General features: G+C 41.3%; 1 protein-coding gene across 6 annotated transcripts in view; it reads right to left on the bottom strand.

Moving 5' to 3' along the window:
- LOC112562932 (cys-loop ligand-gated ion channel-like) overlaps positions 1 to 21,005 on the bottom strand; it is a 77,059-nt gene that overhangs the window by 25,680 nt on the left and 30,374 nt on the right. Inside the window, exon 1 of one of the 6 annotated variants that reach the window (XM_025237087.1) lies at positions 16,928 to 17,809. The exons of 4 other annotated variants lie outside the window; for them this stretch is intronic. In XM_025237087.1, the coding sequence (XP_025092872.1) occupies positions 16,928 to 16,930 (3 nt within the window). In that variant the 5' untranslated portion in view covers positions 16,931 to 17,809. Of the gene's footprint in view, positions 1 to 11,066; positions 11,669 to 16,927; positions 17,810 to 21,005 lie in introns of those variants that run through there. One more of the 6 variants, XM_025237010.1, reaches the window with a different exon arrangement.

Here is a 21,005-nt window from a genome sequence, read left to right as displayed (position 1 = left end):
GTCAAGACAGAAAAGAATCTGCTTTTTTGTTTTGTTAAATTTTTCCTCCAATAAAGCATTCTTTCTAGTAACCCATGACCATGACGGATGCCAAACGACCGCCACGACCGTCAGCAACATTCCGAGCTCAGCCCCCCTGTCTACAAATGATGGTCGTGTTGGAACCTTAGGTGAGTAGTAAGTGAGTTAATTGGAGTTAAATCCCTCGTTTACAAATAGTCCCATTGCACTCCCATTGGAAGCCATGCAAATAATGGGAACACAAGTAGAAAATGATTGGAGGTCACATTTTACATCATCCTTAACACAGCCCACATTACACATCATCCTGCAACCCTGTCTCTTGGACGCCAGACAGACTCACACATCCCGATGGTATTATTAACGGGAAAGGGAACGACATACTCAGACAAAAACCTTTCCTCGGTACCCGGCAAGTAAATCAGGTTCTTGCCATCAGACAAGTGGAGCCATTCGCACGAAGAAGGCTGCCGATGACCATCTTGCCGATTGTCAGCGTCCTATGGTAATTGCAGTCTGAACAAGGCTCATCCTCAAGGCTTTCGATCGTGGTCGTGGGTGAGATGGAAAACAAAGCCTTCTTTAAATGACAGAACAAGAGCACGCCTGCGACAGAGTGGTGGCGGTCGTCGTGGAGAGGTTTTAATGAGAAATCCGACGATGCCCAACTGTCAATAAAAAATATTTTTGACGCGATCGGTAAAACCGTGGCAGACTGCTAAAATCTTCAGGTTTGCAGAAACAAAATCACAACAGCACGAAAAAAAAACTACAGGCAAATAAGAGGGAAGCAGAAAATCTAGTTGAGCAGCTGTTGTCATTCACTTTCAAAAGATAAATACAAACCCGAAGATTTATTATTATTATTATTATTATTTATTATTATTATTAATAAACATTTTGTGTTGACGTTTTGTCTTTTAGTAATGGCTAAGTCAGATGCTCTACTAATTTATTAAAAATTATTTAGAAACCATTTCCGCAGCTATGATCATTCCCTAAGACAGTGATGCACAACCTTTTTCGGCCTGCGGGCCATATTCCCTTCCGACACGCGTGTCGCGGGCCTCTTCACCGCAAAAATTACAAAAATAAAAAATAAAAAAAAATAGAACATACCATTTTTATTAGAAAAAAGTTGTACTTAGTAGGATATTTGAAGCTGCTTTTCCGAAACCAGCTTCTGAATGTCTGGCTGCATCGAAGAAACACCAAGTCTGAGCACTGAATCGAAATGTTCGTCCGCGAGGCGATTACGTAAGATGGGTTTCGCCCGTTTCATCACTGAAAACGTTTGTTCACACACATAAGTACTTGTAAACATCGTGATCATCTTTAACGCTTGTTTTCGGAGATTTGGAAAAGTTTTGCGTAGAAAGCAATTGTCTGCATCGCTCGAAATTTGTCAAGTAGGGATGTCTGGCTTTGCAAGTCAATCAGTTCCAGTTGCAGGTCTGTCGGGGCACTTGACACATCTGCCGCAAATGGATTTTCGAAGAGACGTATTTCATCCTTCAAATCATGAAAATCCTTAAATCTTTCACTGAAATTATCCTTCAAGAGCCCCAAAAGTTCTATCATTCTTTCTTTGGGGAAAGACATTTGTTGCTGCTGATCCTGACGTAGAGATGTACACGTTGGAAAGTGGACAAGCTCCATCCTTCCCGCCTGCTGAATGAAGAGTAGTAATTTCGCTTGGAATGTTGTTATGTCGGCATACACATGCGAAATCAACTTGTCTTTCCCTTGTAGTTTGGTGTTGAGTTCATTCAGATGTGACGTGATGTCGCATAAAATCGCCAAATCCCACAGCCACGAGGGGTCGTTCAGCTGAGGCACTTGCTTTGATTTCTCCGTCATCAAAATTTCAACCTCATGTCTCAAATCAAAAAACCGTTTAAGTACCTTTCCTCGGCTTAACCAGCGGACTTCACTGTGAAAGAGAACGTCTTCATATTCGCATTCTATTTCTGTCAAAAATTCCTTGAAAGTTCTGTGGTTCAACGCCTGTGATGCGATGAAGTTTACAGTGCTGACCACAATCTTCATCACATGGTCCAGATTCAACACCTTGCCACAGAGATTTTGTTGGTGAATAAGCCGGTCAGGCCGAACTATCGAACTATCCTATGCGGGGCCGACAGCCGTAAGAACACTTACTTTTTAATCGTGAGGCTGTTTGCCTCAGAGTGGTCCGAACCGGTGATGTGCTATTCTTGTCATAGAAAGGGCTTATCAAACAAGCAAAATTGATATCAAATCACAAAAAAGTGTCATGATCATGACTTTTTGGAGTTGTTTGTATAAAAACAAAAAAATAAAGCAAATGGCAATCAAAAGAAGAGAAGCACTAACGATATCTTTCTTGGGACTGGTTTTCGTTTTATAAAAGCTCTGTCAGAAGCATCTGCTTCTCATTTCAATGTATCTTCTGTATGTATCTGAGGATGCAGACACTTCTCCGGTATGAGATGCTGTCACAAATAAAAAAAAAAAAATAAAAAAAAAAAAAAAAAAAAATAGAGAGACATGTCATTACACCATACAGAGGCAGCCTTGGCAGACGCGGGTCCCTGCGGGGCAGAGAGCCACAAGTGTAGACTATATACTGTACAGGGACATGTGTTTCAAAATAATAATAGATGTTCATGTATAAAGTAATAATGTATATAATAATGTTCATGCATACAGTGAAACCGTACTAGTGTGCTAGCAGTTCAGAGATAAAAGAGAGCGATCGAGCAGACGACACTGCAATGACCAAATGGTCATCAAGAGTAACATCATGTTGATTATTACCAAGTTTTCTTGCTTGACATTGAATTGTTATTTCCCCTTCTGGGGAGTGGGTGGCAGGTCCACCGTGAGAGAAGTGGGACATACACCTGCCACGACGAGACGGTCGACAGTCAGTTTAATTCCGAAATCCTCTGGGGGAGGACGTATCGGATCTCTAACTGTCAGCGTTACAACGAGGAGTTGCCAGATTGTTGACAGCAAACCTGTAATCCTAATGTCACTGACGTTGACAACAGTATAGTCTGGTTTTCCGTGATATTCCGGTTGAGCAGAATAGCATGCAAATTAAATAGCTGTTAATCTAGATAACTGCAAGTTTTGTAAGACTTTTTGTAAAAATATTACACATATTTTTTAAAAAATGTTTTACCATATTTTTTACATTTATTTGTCACTAAGAAAACAGAAGAAACATCGTCATTAAAACGGTACTTATCTTTTCTAAGCATAAACAAGGGAGACAACCCTGCCCTCAGTAGCTTTAGTACTTCTTAACTAGACACAAACGAGAACTTTTAGGAAAGCTAGGCTGTCACCTAGGGCGCAGTCTATAGCTGTACTAAGCTGGTTGTCTTTGGCATGGCGCTCCTTGATCGTCGTGCAGATGGTGGGACTTGAGGGTTCAGAGGAGCTCGGGTTGTCTCCATGGAACGTATGGGGTCATGTGGGTCAGGGTGGCGCGGTTGTTGTCTGCATTGGACTTACCGGTCACCTGATTTGTTTCTTTGCTCTAGGCCAGTCTAGGGCAGTGATGCCCAACCTTTTTCGGCCTGCGGGCCATATCCATTTCGGACAGCCGTGTCGCGGGCCACTTCACCGCAAAAATACAAAAAGGAAAAAAAAATAGAGCAGATACCATTTTTTATTAGAAACAAGTTGTACTTATTAATTATATATTAATTAGTGGGATATTTGAAGTTGTTTTCCCGAAACCAACTTCTGAATGTCCGGCCTCATCGTAGAGACACCAAGTCGGAGCACTGAATCGAAATATTCGTCCATCGCAAAATAAAAAAAAAAAAAAGATTGGGAAACGCCCCTACGTGGGGATAAATACTTCTTCCTTTTTTTTCGTTTTTTTTAAGGTCTTCTTTTATTACTAACATGCCGATTTCCTGCACTGTGGGCAGAAGTTTCGCGGGCCGGATGGCAACGCGTCGCGGGCCGGATATGGCCCGCGGGCCGTAGGTTGTGCATCCCTGCCCTAAGAGAACCAGTCAGTGTTCAAAGCACACATACTTTTACAAATACCAGAAAAAGCTGAGCAAAAGAATACAGCCTTCAGACAACGAAGGTGTGAAAGACAGACGTGCATGGGTGTGGCAATGAAAGCGAAGTTTGGAAAAAAACTGTGGAATGTCTGCCAATAGATAAGGTGTCCTTTCCCCTGGATTTCTGTCGCTTCCTCTTTCTTGAATAGGTGTGTTTCAGCACCACTTGCGAGCACACAGTGGGGGCATTATGCATTTATCAAAAAAACATTACCTATTCCAGACTCTGACGTGTCAGAATTGCTAACCTAATCAGATGTTTTCGTGATATGTCGGACAATATTTTTCCAGGATGAGATGAAAGAGGGTTTCTTTTTTTTATTATTTATTTTTTTATTTATTTTTTTTTTTTTTTGCTTGCCTCAGGATGTCTCAAAAGAATGCTTCTTTTATGATATTTTATGAAAGAGCTCTTTCTGGATTGTTTTCTCGAATTTTCTATGTGTGTGTGTGTCCGCGGGCGCGCTTGCTCGCTGGTTTGTGCGTGTTTCACGCTGGTCAACAAAGGAGAAAATAATGCACGCGCGCGCATACACACAAAGAGGACAAATGAGAAGTGGGAGAGATGGAACAAGAGTGAAAGCGCAACACAATAAAAGTAGTGAATGCTTTACAGGTTCGAGAACTCGATCTACAGGTCTTGCAGGTGTGCACATGGATGTGTGTCAAGCAGCAGAACTACCTGACTATGGTTAACGAGCGCGTAAGGGACATTGACCTTCGTAATTCTATTTTTAATCTACGCTCAGGTAGGCAAGGAGCTAAGTATTCTGAGGAAAACGAATAAAAGAAAAAGAAAAAGAAAACAAAAACAAAAACAAAAACAAAAACAAAAAGAAAAAGAAAATAAACATCAAATAAAACTTTAATCGCGAAGATTGTTCGTGTTTACCAGAAGAGAGTTCCCTCCCATCCCCAGAAAGAAACTTTGAAAAGTTGTTTTAAGTTTAGGAATTCTTTTGTAGATGTTTGCTGCGCAGCGAACTCTTTGATGAAGTGTAGAAGGCAGCGAGAACGAAGTGCCAAGTAATGAAAGTGACTAACGAAGCATAACATTGTCAGATCTTCATCATTTCCCTATGTTTTCCTTTTCCTTTTTCTATCTTATTTTCCTTCTTTCTATTTTCTCTGAGTTCAGGAACGGTTCAGTGTGTTATTCTGTGTGCTCACAGTTTATTCCTATGTGAGCGGGGTACCGTGAGAAACTCATTAGTGCAAATTTTCTCTTTTGCTTTACTAAAAATGCTGTTTTGGGGCTACTCACAAGAAATCTCTCCTGCTTCGTAAATGACAGCTGTTAACATCAGTTTCTGCTCTTATTTCCATAAAGATCACGAGGTAAGTACACGGCGAAGGAAGCTCATCGTGGCAGGTTTGAAAGATCTTCCAGAAACGAATCATGGATTTTTCGCTCACAGGTATATTGTTATTTTTTTTTTTTTTTTTTTTTTACCTCTCCTTATGTCTTATCCAAAACAAAAACTCCCGATGAAGAAATACTCGGGCCAATACTCGTAGCTAGGAGACAAACTTTCCTAAGATAACTTCCGAGAAACTAAATGATTTTTAAGCTCCGCTGACATAATAGGACGTAAAATGGGAGATAAAAACACATTGATATAAAAATTATCAATACAGACTTTGAAACAACTTTGTCATGTTGTATATCTTGTACTCTTTCGCTCTAACTCACTTTCGTACATTGCCTTCTAGTTTTAAGTTAGCTATGTTGCTAAACTTCTCTTCAACCTATTGCTATTTGTTTTTAAAGCATTTCAAATTCGTATGGATGTTTCTTGAATGTCAGTACTGCTTCACTGCAATGTAAGACAGAGCAATTAATGTAATTGTGTGTATATAATATAAAACTTCTTAGCTATGACTTAAGAATTAATCTCTGATAATAATTATAAGCCATTCACCTCATGAAATGGTCCGAAAGCCGACTCAATAAAGTCTGCTCTGTTCCCACTTACGCACTCAATGTAATCAAGGCAATCAATGCAATCAATCAATAAATCAATCGATCTGTGGAGTTAGAACACTTATTATTGTCTGAGGTTTTTAAACACCGCGGTCGGCGCTATCTGTGACTGTAATTACTGCTTTGTAATCACCACCCTACCTCCCGGGAGGTATTACGACGCCACAGTAGTAGCAGCATCCGCCCCACGAGATGGTCAGTGGAGGGCGGCTAATTAGACTTCGCGCTCCGCAACAGCGGCTTCCCTTGCACAATTACGTCATCATATTTCGTCCGTTATTCCGCCTCCAGCCGCCGGTGACGTCACACGCGTCCCCTCGATGATCGATCTGGAAAGCGGCCATGTTCGTCGTAAGGACTATTTCTGTCATCTGGAACCCGCCAGATTGGAGACGCAAGTCGCAGACGTCCGCCTCAGGTATCGAGTGAACCTGTTGATTATTTCTCCCAGAGGTGTACGCTGACCTGCCTTGACACAGATTACCGCACGACAGGTGTTGCACAACATTTCACATTTAGAGAGAGTCTGAAAATGGAGGGGGGATGATCTGCGCAACTTTCCAAGATCTGGAAGACTGGGTAAACTTGAGTTCACGATGGATTATAAGTTTCAGAAAGAAACCAGACGCGTTAACGTCGTCTACGTTGGGCGTAGATTCACGTTTAATGACGCGCGTGCGAGCCGTGTGTCGCTGGCTCTGCTTCTTCTCTTCCTCCCGCGGTTCAGAGCCTGGAACACCTCCTCCCGGTCCAGCCCTCCATAATTCCTATAACTATCACAGTTTGGAAGGAAGGAGTGAGTGAATGAATTTAATCGTAGGTACGACTCGCTCCGGAACTGCCAGAGAGTGTAACGATTTGTCTCGAGGAAAACTTCTTTCACGAGGGCGAAATATAGGTATGGGTGGAAAAGTGCGGGGTGGAAGGAGCTTATTAGTTCTTCCTCGCGCTCCATGTCACGCTCTTCACTCACGCACCGAATTCCAGTCCAGAGAAAGAGATAGAGAGCTGCTCCATGATTCCTCGCACGTGCTACTAAGAAGAAATTCCAGCATGTGCGTGCGGCGTGGATGTACACCATCCTGTATGTGCGTTTGTGTGCGTGTATGTGTTATGTGTGCGTGTATGCTTTGTGTGAGTGCGTGTGCGAGCATGATTGACTTGCATCTAAAGTATACCCGTGGGCATTGGAAAGAGAAGGGGAGGAACTAGTCAGCAGCACGAACAAGAGTAAGACTCATATTCACTCAAAGGATCATTGCGTTAATAATGTATTTAGCTTTTTTTTTCCACAAAGTTTTCTTTCACGGTTTCCTAGGAAACCAAACCCCGTTTGCAATCACGCGTTCATGCACATGCATAAAAGAAGATGGAAAACATTGGGAGAATCCCTCAACATTTAAATTAACCGTTAGTCAATCCAACTGATCCCATGTTTATCTGTCGGCATGTCTGTCTATTTAACCGACTGTATATCTATCATTTTACTTTCTATGCCCATCGCTTTGTGGCTCTCTTAGATAACAGATTAGATGATATGACACTGAAAGGGACTTGAAAAACCAGTTAATGTTTACGTTAATAAGACAAACAGCTTGTGTGTGTGTATATATATATGCATTTCTTCTGTCAAACACGAAGAAACGGATAAAGACCGGAGGATGCTTGACACAAGTGACAGCCTCCAATCTACCTATAAAATTCTCACTCAACGAAATACGAAAAGAAGCAAAATGAAGAACCCACAAAGCGAGGTGTAGCTGATGCACAACCTCTGAATCTGAAAGTAACAGATGCCATGGCTGCCTCTGCGATCTTGTCATTCGTAAATCCATATTGTCTTAATGTTAAAGATGCACTGCCCCTGTATTTTCGTATTTTTCATAGTCACCCTAACATGTTTTTTTCTGTCCTTGAACTTCTTTAGTCCTTTCATTTCAAAACAAGCAATAGGTGACAGTCTTTTCGTGTTCCACGAGTGATAAGATGGCGGCGCCGTGGCTTCAACAACCTCGACTTCCGCGTGAGAGTGGTTTCAGTCTTCACGACCTCGGCAACCACAATGCGACCTGTATAATGGAATCATGCTTACCCAAAATCTTATTAAAATGTTAACTATTATTAACTTCAGAGAAAGCTTTGCCAACTTTCGTTCATTTGCACCATACAGGATTATCGCCGATCACGTATTGTAAAAAAGGAAAAACAAAATTCAACAAGCGGACAAGACTGGAATTTAAGACCACACCTTTTGCACATGACAATCATGGCGACTTTTTAAAATGGTAAATCGTCTTGGGTACTGCAGAAATACAAGTCACAGCCTATTTTGGGTCGAGCTTCGACCAGCGCCACGCAGCTTGGAGGCAGCGGTGTGTAAATGTCTGTGTGGCCTGCAGCAAGGGCGAGGCCCGTTACAGCGACACGCACGGCACGCACCGACTCTACATACTGACTTTACATACATTATCTCCACACCTCGCTGCCGTACGCACGCTCTCCATCCTTCCTTGCTTTCTGCGCACGCAACTTCTTCCACAGACATCCACCATCTGAGGAGCATGACGCATCACATTCGTCGTTCAGGGGGCAGGGCCACCTTTCGAAAACGAGGGGAGATAATAAGCATTCGCAGGGTCAAGGAGGTCATGTCGGGGGAGTGGGGACGTGGAGAGGAGTTAAGAGAAGATTTTTGGTCATTTTTTTTTTTTTTTTACAAAGTCATAAGCACAGGTGTTGCGGAGGTAGGAATGTTTTAGTTTGTGCCGAGAGCTGCACAAGACCACAACCATCATTTTTTCAACCTATTGTTTATGTTCTCCTTTCTCTATTTTTTTTAAAGATAATCTTTTATTTATATTTTAGCTGGAAATGTAAAGCGTGTTCAGATACATTTATCTGTGAAATGCATGGATTTCATGTGTGGGTGTACTCGTGTTGTTACTGTATACTTTAGCTATGACAGTGTTGTTATGATTGTGGCTGTTGGTGTTTTCTCAACAGTTTTACTGTTCTTTATAAGATGGGTGAGCACGCGGCATGCATCTCTCTCTCTCTTACACACACACACAGCCTTAACTTCTACCTCTCGTGTGAATCCTATGGTCCGAGCACTAACCGTCGATTAATAGGAGACACATGGAATAACAAGAAAACAACAATGAGTGTGTCTGTGTGCTTTAAGGCGTGTACAAAGGTCACGTGGTTTGTCTTTCAGATTACCGTGAATGCTTTGTTTACATGTATGCATACAAAAAAACTTACGGTATGAAGGTGGATGTGTATGAGTGTAAGCAGGTGCGTGTACCTGTCATTGTTAATATCATTGGAACAAATAAGATTGTTTTGTTTTCGGGGTGAGGACAGCGTCGAGGCGCCATGCATCCAATGTGTGGAAACAAACTAGACGGAACCTGAAATTTAACTTCTCAATTTTACAAGACCTGCGTCTAAATTTAAACAAGGCAAAAATAAATATACCCGTAAAATATCCCTATCACCCAGCTCATTAACGGCTTCTTCACACCTATTCACACTCAACTTTCCTCTGTTCATTATGTTCATCTCCACTACCTTCTTTTTAATAGGATCCTACCAGAGACCTCTGGTCAAACCCCTAATTTATGTAACTCAATATTTCTTCAATGCCATCTTTCTATCACACAAATCGCACACATGACTGCTCATTAAAACCAGTAGCAAAGGAGATAGAAAAATACTCCACAACGCTCGATAACGGCAAAACTAAACTGTTTCTTCTCATTTTCACCTAAAAGGAATCAGTCAGGAGGTAACACACCAATCAAGGAACCTCCTTTTCCTAGCAGTGTACTGCAACAGCTTCATCTCCGATGCTAGAAGACGACTTTGTAGAAATATCTGCACCCCAAATAAATGAAATAAAATAAATGTAAGTACTAAAATGTCATCGCTGGACATGTAAGATGATGACAATTGTTTAGTACGAACATCATCGCAGTTATCTTCTTAACCACGCCCGTCGTTGCTCCCGCGGTGTAGGCCAACCGCACCTTCCGTGGCTCCCCACCCAACATTCCATCCACCCCGATATCAAATGTAAGCTGTACAGTTATTTGATACCTCGATAAATAAAACAGCAAAGTCATTACACGAGCACACACAGCTATTAATTGTGGGAGGAGGCGACTATAACGTTTTGAACTCCTCTGAGAAGAAAAAGCTCGATAGGCCGGCCATCATGGTGACCTCCCATGACATAGCAACCCTTTAGCGACACGTAATCATGTGTCTCTGTCACACCCTAGCAACGGTAGACATAATCTCGCTTGTATCAGTCATGACATTCGCAAATCACATTCGTTTCCACTCGAATCCGATCTTACAAAACAAGCTGGATAAAGCAGAAACTCTATACTTTGAAGATATTTTTCTTATCATATGTGTGTGTATGTGTGTGTGCATGCGTCCCATACTTACAATGGATGCTTTTTAGATTTTACGGGATCAAATAACTGCATTGTTCACATTTGAACAGTCACCTATGGTTTCTAAACAGTAGATTTTACTGTAATCGTGATTGAATGACTCGACATTAACTGTAAACGGTAAACCGTTCAACCAGATTTCTGAGGAAGAGTCAGAGTTTATCCGCTAAGTGTTTTCATTTTCAAACATGCTGTGGACGATTAGCGATGGCTAATATCAAACTGATAGGCAAATTTTGTTTAAATGACTATATAAAAGTAATTGTCCAAATGTGGGCGAACAATTTTTTTTTACAGAAAATGCATCATTTTAATTTGTTTTTATTTGTTTGAGGAATCATACTTTTCAAGAAGAGAGATCACTCTACCTTTTCTGAAACGAAATTAATGAATGAAAGTAGGAATAAATATTTCAAAAGGTCAGGCTAGATGTTAAGCTTACATACGGAATTCATTTACAAAAATGATGTTTATTTGCAAGTGTCTAAGTGAAAGTTTTTTTGCCCGTCGTGTCTGTCTACTCACTGGCTTAGCCGTGGGGAAGTCCAAGATGGCAATGATGGACGGTCTCGGCCAGCCAGAGTAGGTGGTCGCCATGCTGACCCGACGCCAGGAAAACATGCGTCTTGCTCCTGGAGATGCCGTTGGCTACAAGAAGAGAAACCCAAGTGCTCTTTGCATGTCCCTCCCTCGCCAAACAGCTTTTTTTCTTCTCTCTAGCGCCTAGTGCCTGGATGCGTCTCACCTTCTGCTTCTGAACCACTAGCGACGGCGACCATCCATTGCCTGCTTGCTGGAGGTGGTTGTTGCTGCTGCTGCTGCTGCGGACAGCCGTGTGGACAGTGTTCTGGCCACGCGCGTGCGGCCTGCAACGGCTGCAGCCAAACGTCGGCCCGTCACACAATTGTCGCGTGCTGCTCTTCCGGCACACACCGTCCCACGACTGTAAATTTTCACAGCCCTTTGAAGTTATCTTCTCATTGCTTCGTCTTCTCAGTAATCGTTACCAATGTTGTCACTTCTTATTTATTTATTTGTCTTCTTTGCTCCTTTTCTTCTTTCTTTCGTACATTTGTCTGTTTATACAACAAAGATTCCGGTTTGTCATTAAGTCTTGAAAGAAGGCACTTTACTTGTGTGCTCTTTGTCTCTCTCTCTCTCTCCTGTAGCTTTATCCAATCATAAGAAAAAGATGTACCCACCAGACCTTGAAAACTAAATCGAATAATGCAATGAATCCAGAATTTACTGAAAACTAAGTAAAACACAGTGGCGCTTTTAGACAAATCTGAAATGAATAATGAAATTTGAACTCTGACCACGAAGACTGGCGTTACAGAAGGCCGCAGCAAATGACATTACAGAAGCATTACAGGAATCAGCAAACCTGCATTTGTGACTCCGTGGGAAATCCTGTCTCGACCTCTGTCTCAACACCATCTTGCAACAAAGCTTTTCTGCAACGAGCCACGAACCAGCATTTTCTGATTATTGAAACCTACTTATTTGACAATAATTTTGTCCTAGGGTTCTGCTCTAACAGAAGTTTAGTATATACGTGTGATTGTTATTATTTGAGATGAATGAAAGAACATATTTTGGTCTGTATTTTGAAAAACCTTTGCCTGTTTATATATATATAACGGTTTATTTTCATATAACACAGCTGGGTCGCTTGTTACTCCTGATGAAAGATGTCTTCAGACTGGAAAATCAGATGCAACAAGTTTGCATATCCCCGTCGTGGAACCGAACAGGGTTTCCATCCTGCATGTCCACAGATGTTTGTACAACTATTTGATGGCAAGTCACTGAGACCTGCAATGTCATGAAGCACCCCACAGTGTCAATGCATCTGCGACATGACAATCGATGATGTAAACACGGTCAGGTCAATTGGGGCAGATTGTGCGATGCTCCGAAAACATCTCCGGGCTGACTCTTGTTGTTATCGAACGGCAGTCGAGATCGATGTTCAGAAAGTTACATGACAGACAGCCTCATTGTCAACATTGTCATCACAAGCATCGTTAGTCAGTCAATACCATTTAAATTGTTTGTTATTACAAGTTTTGTTACATTTAGGTTTTGTACCCCGTTTTGACATTACTTTTGTTATTATGTTTCCTGATACTTTGTACAACATTGGAATTAAATATTTTGCGATATGTTGACACTGTCTCTTGACCTGTTCTGTAATTTGTGGCCACTCAATACTCTGTTTCTCATTACACGCTCTGTAGTTTGTGGACAGTCAACACTCCGTTTGTAATTAAATGTTTTGTGATGCTGTTTGTCTGTTCGATACTTTCTCTGTCGTGACAGGTTTTGTTTGGACATTCTGTGATTCCGTTTGGAGAGTAAGTCTTGCTCTTATCACAAGTCAGATGTAAGCAACTCTTGTTAATGATGTCATAATGGTAGATAAAGGTAAGTGTAGAGGGACGTGGACAAGGGATAAAGATTTCCTGGGGGACAGACAGGGACAGACAGAAGAGCTGCGGCTGCTGGATGAAATCAGGTGCAGCTTGTAACACACCAACCCATGTCTTATTTTTTGGTGCAGTGCCACAAGTACGGAGTATTCCCTGTGCTGTTGCAAAACAGCATCCTTCAGGGTGGCCAGACACACCTGGTTCACAGGTGCAGCTCCTGCTGAGTAGTTAAAGTGAACACGCAAAACGAGAAAAAAAACCTACTAACGTCAAAGATAGACTTTACTTGCAGGTAAGGGTAGAGATACTTGTTGAAAAGTGCAGTAGATGAAAAGGCATAGATGAAAATAAAAAAGAAAACCCCAAAAGATGAAAATGCCAGCAGGTGCAACGAATTAGTTCTTCTATGAGCAACATAGTTAAAGATCAAGGGCAAAAAGTGTGAGGAAAAGCTAGTTTTGTGTTTCATTACTGTTCTATATTTTTCACTTATGCTCTGCACTGTAGCACTATGAGCATATTTTTCGGGTTACTGATTCACTCTCTAGACCAGACCTGGGCAAGGGGCGGCCCGCGGGCCGAATCCGGCCCGCATCCTGTCTCTGACCGGCCCGCCCGCTGGTATATATATATACGATATATATATATAGTATTGGGTAAAACTGAGTTAACTATTCCTCTAAAACCATCCCAATTTTTCATACGCCCCTTAGGAAAATTAATTGCCCGCCCCTGCTCTAGACGATGTACTAGAGACCTGATTGACAGAGGAAGATCCAGTTGTTATTTGTTATATTTTCCGAAGTCTATATACTTATTCTACAGTAATAACGGTTATATCCTCTATTGCAGCAGGAACCGACTAACGGCTGTACGATGATATGCAATAAAGTTTCTCTGACGTCACCCAAACGATCTTCCGAAAACACGCGCAGCAACAGTAATCAATGGGCAGGTAAATCATTCCTCTTTATCGCTTCTTCGTTTGCCCTCTGAGCTTGACCCAGCTTTCTGACAGCTTCTGCTGGATGCAGGCGGCGCTGTCGCATGGCGCCCTTGTCACGTGGTGATGTGACGTCACTCACCCAGGACCGCGCTCTGCACAACTGCGTTAATGTCAGATGTGTATGGAGGTCCGAAGTCCAGCAACGGTCCTGGTCTTTCATATCATTCAAACAGGTTACTGCAGGTAAAAGTGGGAGAGGTCACGATGAGAAACGGACCTTTTGCCTGCGAGGAAGGATTCAACCCTTGGCTGCTGTTCACGTTTTTATTGAATCACGTGTTTCGTGCGACAAACAGTATTTCGCAATGCTACCTGCTTGTGCCAGAAAAAATTCTCGGTATCACGGATCTGTATGCACATACATTAATCACTCTTTATTTTGTTTGTCTGGGTTTTTTTTTCTTTTCTCTTTTGTCGATGTTTACAAGTTTCCGGTAGATACTGAACGTCATCAAGTTTTATCATCGTTCCTTCATTTTCCTTTTAAAATATAACGTATGCGGGACTACCTAAAATATCAACAACAACAACAACAACAACGGTTTCTGGGTTTTTTGATTGACATTGATGATGATGTCGCAGATGATGGTGACTAAAAAGTGTTCACTGTCTACTAATCCTGTCATTGTCACCCTCCTTTTTCGACGTTTAGTGAAATACATTACGTCACCACTGTCACCACCGTCACCTGCCTCATTTCCGAACCGAAGAGTCGCGAGGGGGTCGCATGGGGCTTTGTGTAGTTGGACGGTTTCTGCATTAGGTCATTGCAAAACCATCTACCAAGGTGAAGGGTTACAGTAATAAATTTTACCATAAGAATCTCTCTCTCCCTATCTCTCTTATTCTCTTTTTTTCGTTGACAACTACACGAAGGATGAGGAGACTATAAACAAACAAAAGATTCTGACAAAATGTCCCTAAAGTCTGTCCAATATTTTCAGGCGTGGACAGCACGATAAGGCAAACTATAATAAACGCTTCCTGATTTATGTCACGAGAGTCACGCGGAGGAATAATAAAACGCTGCTGCCGGCAGTCGTCGGTTGTTTAATGAGAGAAAAAAGTACGGCAAAGGTCATATCCCCAGGCTCATCAGCTTCAGCCCACCATTAGCTTCAACTCCATCGCAGTTTGTGCAGGCCGCCCAATGAGAACAGCAAACATCCGATATTGGTTTGATGACCACCTTGATGTTTTTAAACATTTTCACAGCGTTTGTTCTGATAACACCAAAAAAAATCAAGCCGGCTCCCGGTCTCACGAATTAAGCCGTCACTTCGATGAAAGGAGAATGTGCTGATTTATTTGTTATTCATGACTTTGTTCACCTTCTGTGACACACGCACACTCTCTAGGGATTTTTGAGGGACAGAGGGAATAGTAGCGAATCATTAAGTTTGTTTCGAACATGTTTGAATTTATATTTTCATTTAACCCATTTATTTTCCCTTTATATTCTTCATGAGATGTAACAAAGGTAAAAAGTTATTAAAATGGATGTAGTATTGTGAAATGATTTTACTTGATTTAAATAGATAATTTATTATCTTATTTCCTTGTATTTTCTCCCATCTTATTCATTAACCACCAATGCAGTACAATGTATTGACAATGTGATCTGTCAAAGTTACAAGGCACATCAAGGGATTAATTAAAAAAAATTATTCAAACTCAATGGTCAACACTTTACTTTCAAGTAGCAGACATGTCAGGACGCAGCAATGCACCTACAAACAACCGACATTTTAACACAAAACATGATAAAACATAATATACTAACTAGCAGTTATACTCATAAATTGACAATTAGTTTGTTTGTCGACGGATTAGCTGTCGGTTGGTGATTGCAGATTATTGTAGAGTGCATTTTATCTCAGTGTATAGCTTGTCATAACCGTTGCCTACCCGCCACCCACTTCTCAGGAGCTTGTGGAGGACAATCCCCTATTTGGCAGGCCCCCAACAACACCTGGCAGAAGTAAAACGGTGCAAGCCTCTAGTCTCACCACGTGACCTGGCACAGCACTCTTAGACCACTCTACAGGGTAGGCTTGAGGCAGAGGTCGACAAGAAAAGAATATTCTGGTGAGTATACGCGAGTGGAAGGCAAAGATGTCTTCATTATTTACAGTCTTATGATGCGTTTACTAAGTCCAGTTTACTAATTTCCTGCTAAGCAGATTATATTCAACAAGATAAAAATCAACCACTACCTACCGAATTTTACGGTTTTTTCTTTCCTTGTTTTCTTTTTTTTTTTTTAAAGAGCGATGAAAGACAATCAATGATGAGGATGATGATGAGGAGGAGGAGAAGGAGGAGGAGATACAAAGCACATTTCTCTGCTTGGAAGCGAACTGTGCACCTACAAACAACCATTATTTTAACATAAAACATAAAATATGATAAAACATAGTATACTAACTAACATTCGATGTAAAAAGTTCAATATGCAATAACAGGAATTATCCAGCGACAAAAATAAACAGCAGATCATAAATTGACATTTAGTTTGTTTGTGGACGGATTAGCTGTCGGTCGGTGATCGCAGATTATTATCTTACATTGTAAGAGGAGGCCGTGATGAAAGTGGTGTCCAACTGTGTTTAACACTCGAGTTTCATTAGAGGGAAATAACATTGATTGCAACTCTACACCCATCAGCAGAGGAAGGAAACAAAAATTTATTTGCTCGATTATGCAGTGGGATTAATACCTGCGGGTGTGACACTAAATATTCACACCGACAGAGAGCTCTGGGGATAAAAAGAAGCGGACATTGGTTTTGTGACTGGTTTTACGACTCCCAGCTACACCATCAACAATGAAAGACTTTTAGACAGGTTTGTTAATTAGTGTAGCGACAAGGTCTGTTTCGGTGGACTACAATAACAGAAAAAATATAAAAAGGGGGGCTGATAGATTCAAGGACTCTCACTCACCATGATGGTGCAAAAATGAAGGTTTTTTTTTTAAATTTTCCTTTCCTTTATGTCCAGATGCCTTGTCTCAGAGAGGAAGAAGGGCAGGCAGCGTGGGCCCCTCGTCGTCCCAGGAGATGGCGGACATCTTTCCACTTCATGCAAACCCAGCTCCGTCGGCTGTCCCCTTGTATCCGTTTTCAGCGAAGGAGAACACTCAAGTGACAACCGCAACACCACCCCAGTCTTATCTGATGCATGCATATGTATTTATGGAAATGGGAGGTAGCTACCCCCACCCCACACACACACTTTCTCTCTCCCCCCTCTTACACGGAGGTGGCAGGAATGCCAGTCTCTGGCTAGGGACTGCTCCAGTCAGTCTTTCTTTCTGTCTTTGGCTTCGTCTCCCTGGTGCCGAGAAATAATGAGTACAGGTCGTCGGTTTGCATCAGAATCAGACAGACAGACAGACAGGCAGACGAGTGGGCGAACAGATAATGATAGCCTGATAGGGGTGAGCTGTTCGCGTGGATGGTATTTTCATTGTGTTTGTCGTCAACAGCTCTGTAATAAATGCAGTGAAAAGTGAGAAGCGAGATGCACCAAGGTGCTGACTGCTGGTCAGAAAAATGACAAACGCTCATTAACCGTCCTGAATCTCTTTCGGATTGACAGACGAAGAGATTAATGAAAGGAGAGGCAAGCAAAGAAAAGTAGTCAGAGACGGAGTGCGTGACCTGACACGTACAGATAATTGATACATGAACCAAATGGCTCTTCCTCAGTTACCTTCCATATTGTTTACTTCTCTTGTGACATTAAGCAGAACACTTCTCGTTAGAAACTACGCACTTCGTCTTTACCAGCTTTATTTACCAAGGACTGCACACGTTTTTAGAGAAAAATGGAAAGGAAGGAGATGAACTATCATCAATCATCACCATCATCATCATCAGCAGCAGCAGCAGCATAATCATCATCAATCATCAATCATCATGTCCTTGTCTGTTTTCCTAATTTTGACATTTATTAATAATAAATATATTTTTATCTTTTTCATAAATTCCTACATTTCCTAAAAGTCACTAAAATGTTCATGCATCACATTTTTTAAAAAGTTACTCTAGTTACGAGAAAATCTTGTTTACCGAAGCTGGCAGTGGCCCTCGAGACCTCTCTGAAATCACACATTTATTTACTCCGGCACGACTATTCGCTCTTCTTGACATCAAGCTTCTTCAAGTCCCATTAATGAGGACAAGGCGTGTAGACGAAACATCTTTTACCTACCAAGTCCTATCAGCTTGCACCACGTTACCCGTCAGCACACGTCACCCTCACTCCTTGACCTCCCTCCAATCCAATCAATGGTCTCCCCCAACATTGTTTGTACTGTGTGCGTGTGTATGTTTGTTTATAAGTTCTCTCTCTGTAGTTGTGTGTGCGTGCGTGCAGTAGAAAGCGAAACTTTCACAAATCTATATTGGTAGTTGTTGCTTTCTTCTTTATGTAAACAGCTCTAACCATATATTTCGGAAAATGAATTATTATTTTTTTATAAATAAATATGCTTTAAAGAAGATATTCACGAACAGCGAATTAATCTACTAGTTGCTATAGAATACAGTTTTTTTTATTACATAAGCAGGTTAGGAAACAATTTGGAAACTGAACTCATTTTTTAAAAGTTTTCTTTTAAAATGTTCTGTTCCATATTAAATAATTAGTAATAATAATGTATTAAAATATATCCAAATCGAGTAATGTATCAATAGGTCGATTGCACGTATCAAATCGTATGAAGAAAACAAAAACACATATAGAATGCTCATTTCTTCAAGATAAATAATCAATATGAAGGCACACATTCAAAGTGGACTTTGTAAATATGTGTACGGAATGTCAGAGATAGGATAAAATGTATTCATAAAGGAGGAGGACAGTGGGTCCCTCGCGAAGCCAAACACGCAAAGGACAGATCGTTGGATAAGGTTTGTCCATGGCGATCAGATATAGTTTAGCTTGAAGCAAAGATCGATACAAAGCAATAAAGCGAAGATTTTAACTAACAACGAAATCACGCGAGGTCCGACAACAAATATTTATCTGGATGAGATGCACCTTGCACATTTCAAACATTCCTCCACTCGCCACACACACCTTCCTTCCTGTCTTCCAGTTACAAAGAAAAATGCGACGGGACGATAAATCGTTGGACGCGTTATTTTCCCTTGTTTCATCTTACTTTCTTTTAAAGAAAAAAAAATGATAAGTGAACGGCGAAACACAAGATTTAGAGAGCTCTTAAGAGAAATGATCGTGTACAGCCAGTGAACGTGGTTATCATGGTTAATATAAAGTCAGCTACGAGATAATAATTTGTATGTAAAAACTATTCTTATTCCGCTAAACACTTAGATCAAGAACAAAGTAAAAAAAAAATATTAAAGACCCCAAAAAAATCGCAGATTATTGTTATCTAAGAAATATTCGTAGTAATAGACGCTCAGAAGGAATTTGAGTGAAAGTTTGGACCATGATTGCTGGTTTCTCTGAATGTTTGTGTGAAATGGTAAGGTAAACAAAGCTTAATCGGTGAACCCTTCTAAGATTAGAATAAGTCATAAGTATGTCACGTAAAATTATCATATCTCTGAGTACCGCGAGTAATTGTGATAATTTAGCGAACGCTGTTAGTTATCAAGAACCAGGGGGAACCCTACAAGTTTTTGTATGGTAGTAAACAGTATGGTAATTTCTAACCAACAGTCTGACGTTGATGAACAGCAGAAACTTCTAGAGATTCAGTCATCAATAGGGTAAAAAAGCTGCTGTGCATTAGAAACCATTACCCCTATTGCCTGTAGTCACACACACACCCGACCCACTCCAAGAAAAAGCGCGTGGTGAAAGTTCCCCTTCCCCACGAACCGATGACCAGAAAAAAATTCCGCTCCCCATCCTCGACCCTACAACAATGCATCGACTTCTTTTGTAATAAATAATAAAATCTCGCCCAGGGGTTATCTAAAGAATCTTAGGCCTGTTTTTCGGGTGGATTTTCTCTTTCAGCACAATGTTGATAAAAAAAAAATCCCCTGGCCATCAATCGTCAAATTTGTCGTCACAACCCTACTACCCCACAACCCCTACTCCTGATCCCCGAGGCTTTCCTCGTGTTACCTGTAACGCCGTGAGTCTGAGGGTCTGAAAATCAACAAGACCTGTGTTGTAGTGATGGGTGCCGGGTGTGCGGTGTGTGCGTCGATTGATCGTAGAGCGCAACGGGACTGGTTCTGCACCTGAGCTGGTGAGAAAATTCCGGCTTGAACCCGATATGTTGCGCGGTATAAACACAACGACAGCTTATTTACGTCGGCAACACCGGCCCCGCCTTGCACACGTTACAAGATTGTTCCCCGCCCCTCACTGTGCCAGACCTTGCCACAGGGGCTCCACTGATACGTTCTGAACCCAACCTGATACCTTCCTCCTAGACATCACCTTCGTCATGTAGGTCATTCATTGGCAAATCATGATTTCTGAGTCTGTTAGTTCCTTCACACAAGATATGAGGTGTGGGGGTACTGGGGGATAATTGGTGTTTTACCCTGTCAGCAACTATTTTGTAAACAGATGCCACATGCAAAGAAAAAACAGAATGTCCGAGACGAGATCTGAACCCACGACACCCAATCCTCGCTGTATTAGTGACAGGCCATCAGACCACGCACACAAAATAATTGATTCAACATGACAAACATAAAACATTGTAAACTCTAGTGTGAATGCAAAATTACTTTCCAGTGAGCTGGTTAATTAAATAAACACAGTCGGCGGTACAAGTCTTTAAATATTGCCGTTCTCACCAAAGCTTTGCAAAGCTGTCGAGACCTGATTACCTTTACTTCACAAGTGTCTTATCACTCTTTGGGTAACAGATCATTAACGTGTTCTCTTGGCTACAAACTTTATTGATGCTAGAAGTACGATTTAAAATCAGTTCACGTGTACTATTCTAAGGAGCAAAATCATTAAAAATTCCATACGTATTTTTGTATCGAACTATTACTTTGAACTTAAAGGTCGCACATTT

The sequence above is a fragment of the Pomacea canaliculata genome, linkage group LG1, assembly GCF_003073045.1.
Source record: "Pomacea canaliculata isolate SZHN2017 linkage group LG1, ASM307304v1, whole genome shotgun sequence".
NCBI lineage: Eukaryota > Metazoa > Mollusca > Gastropoda > Architaenioglossa > Ampullariidae > Pomacea > Pomacea canaliculata.
Note: the sequence above shows the minus strand (reverse complement) of the source record. Positions and strands in the feature narration are given on the sequence as shown.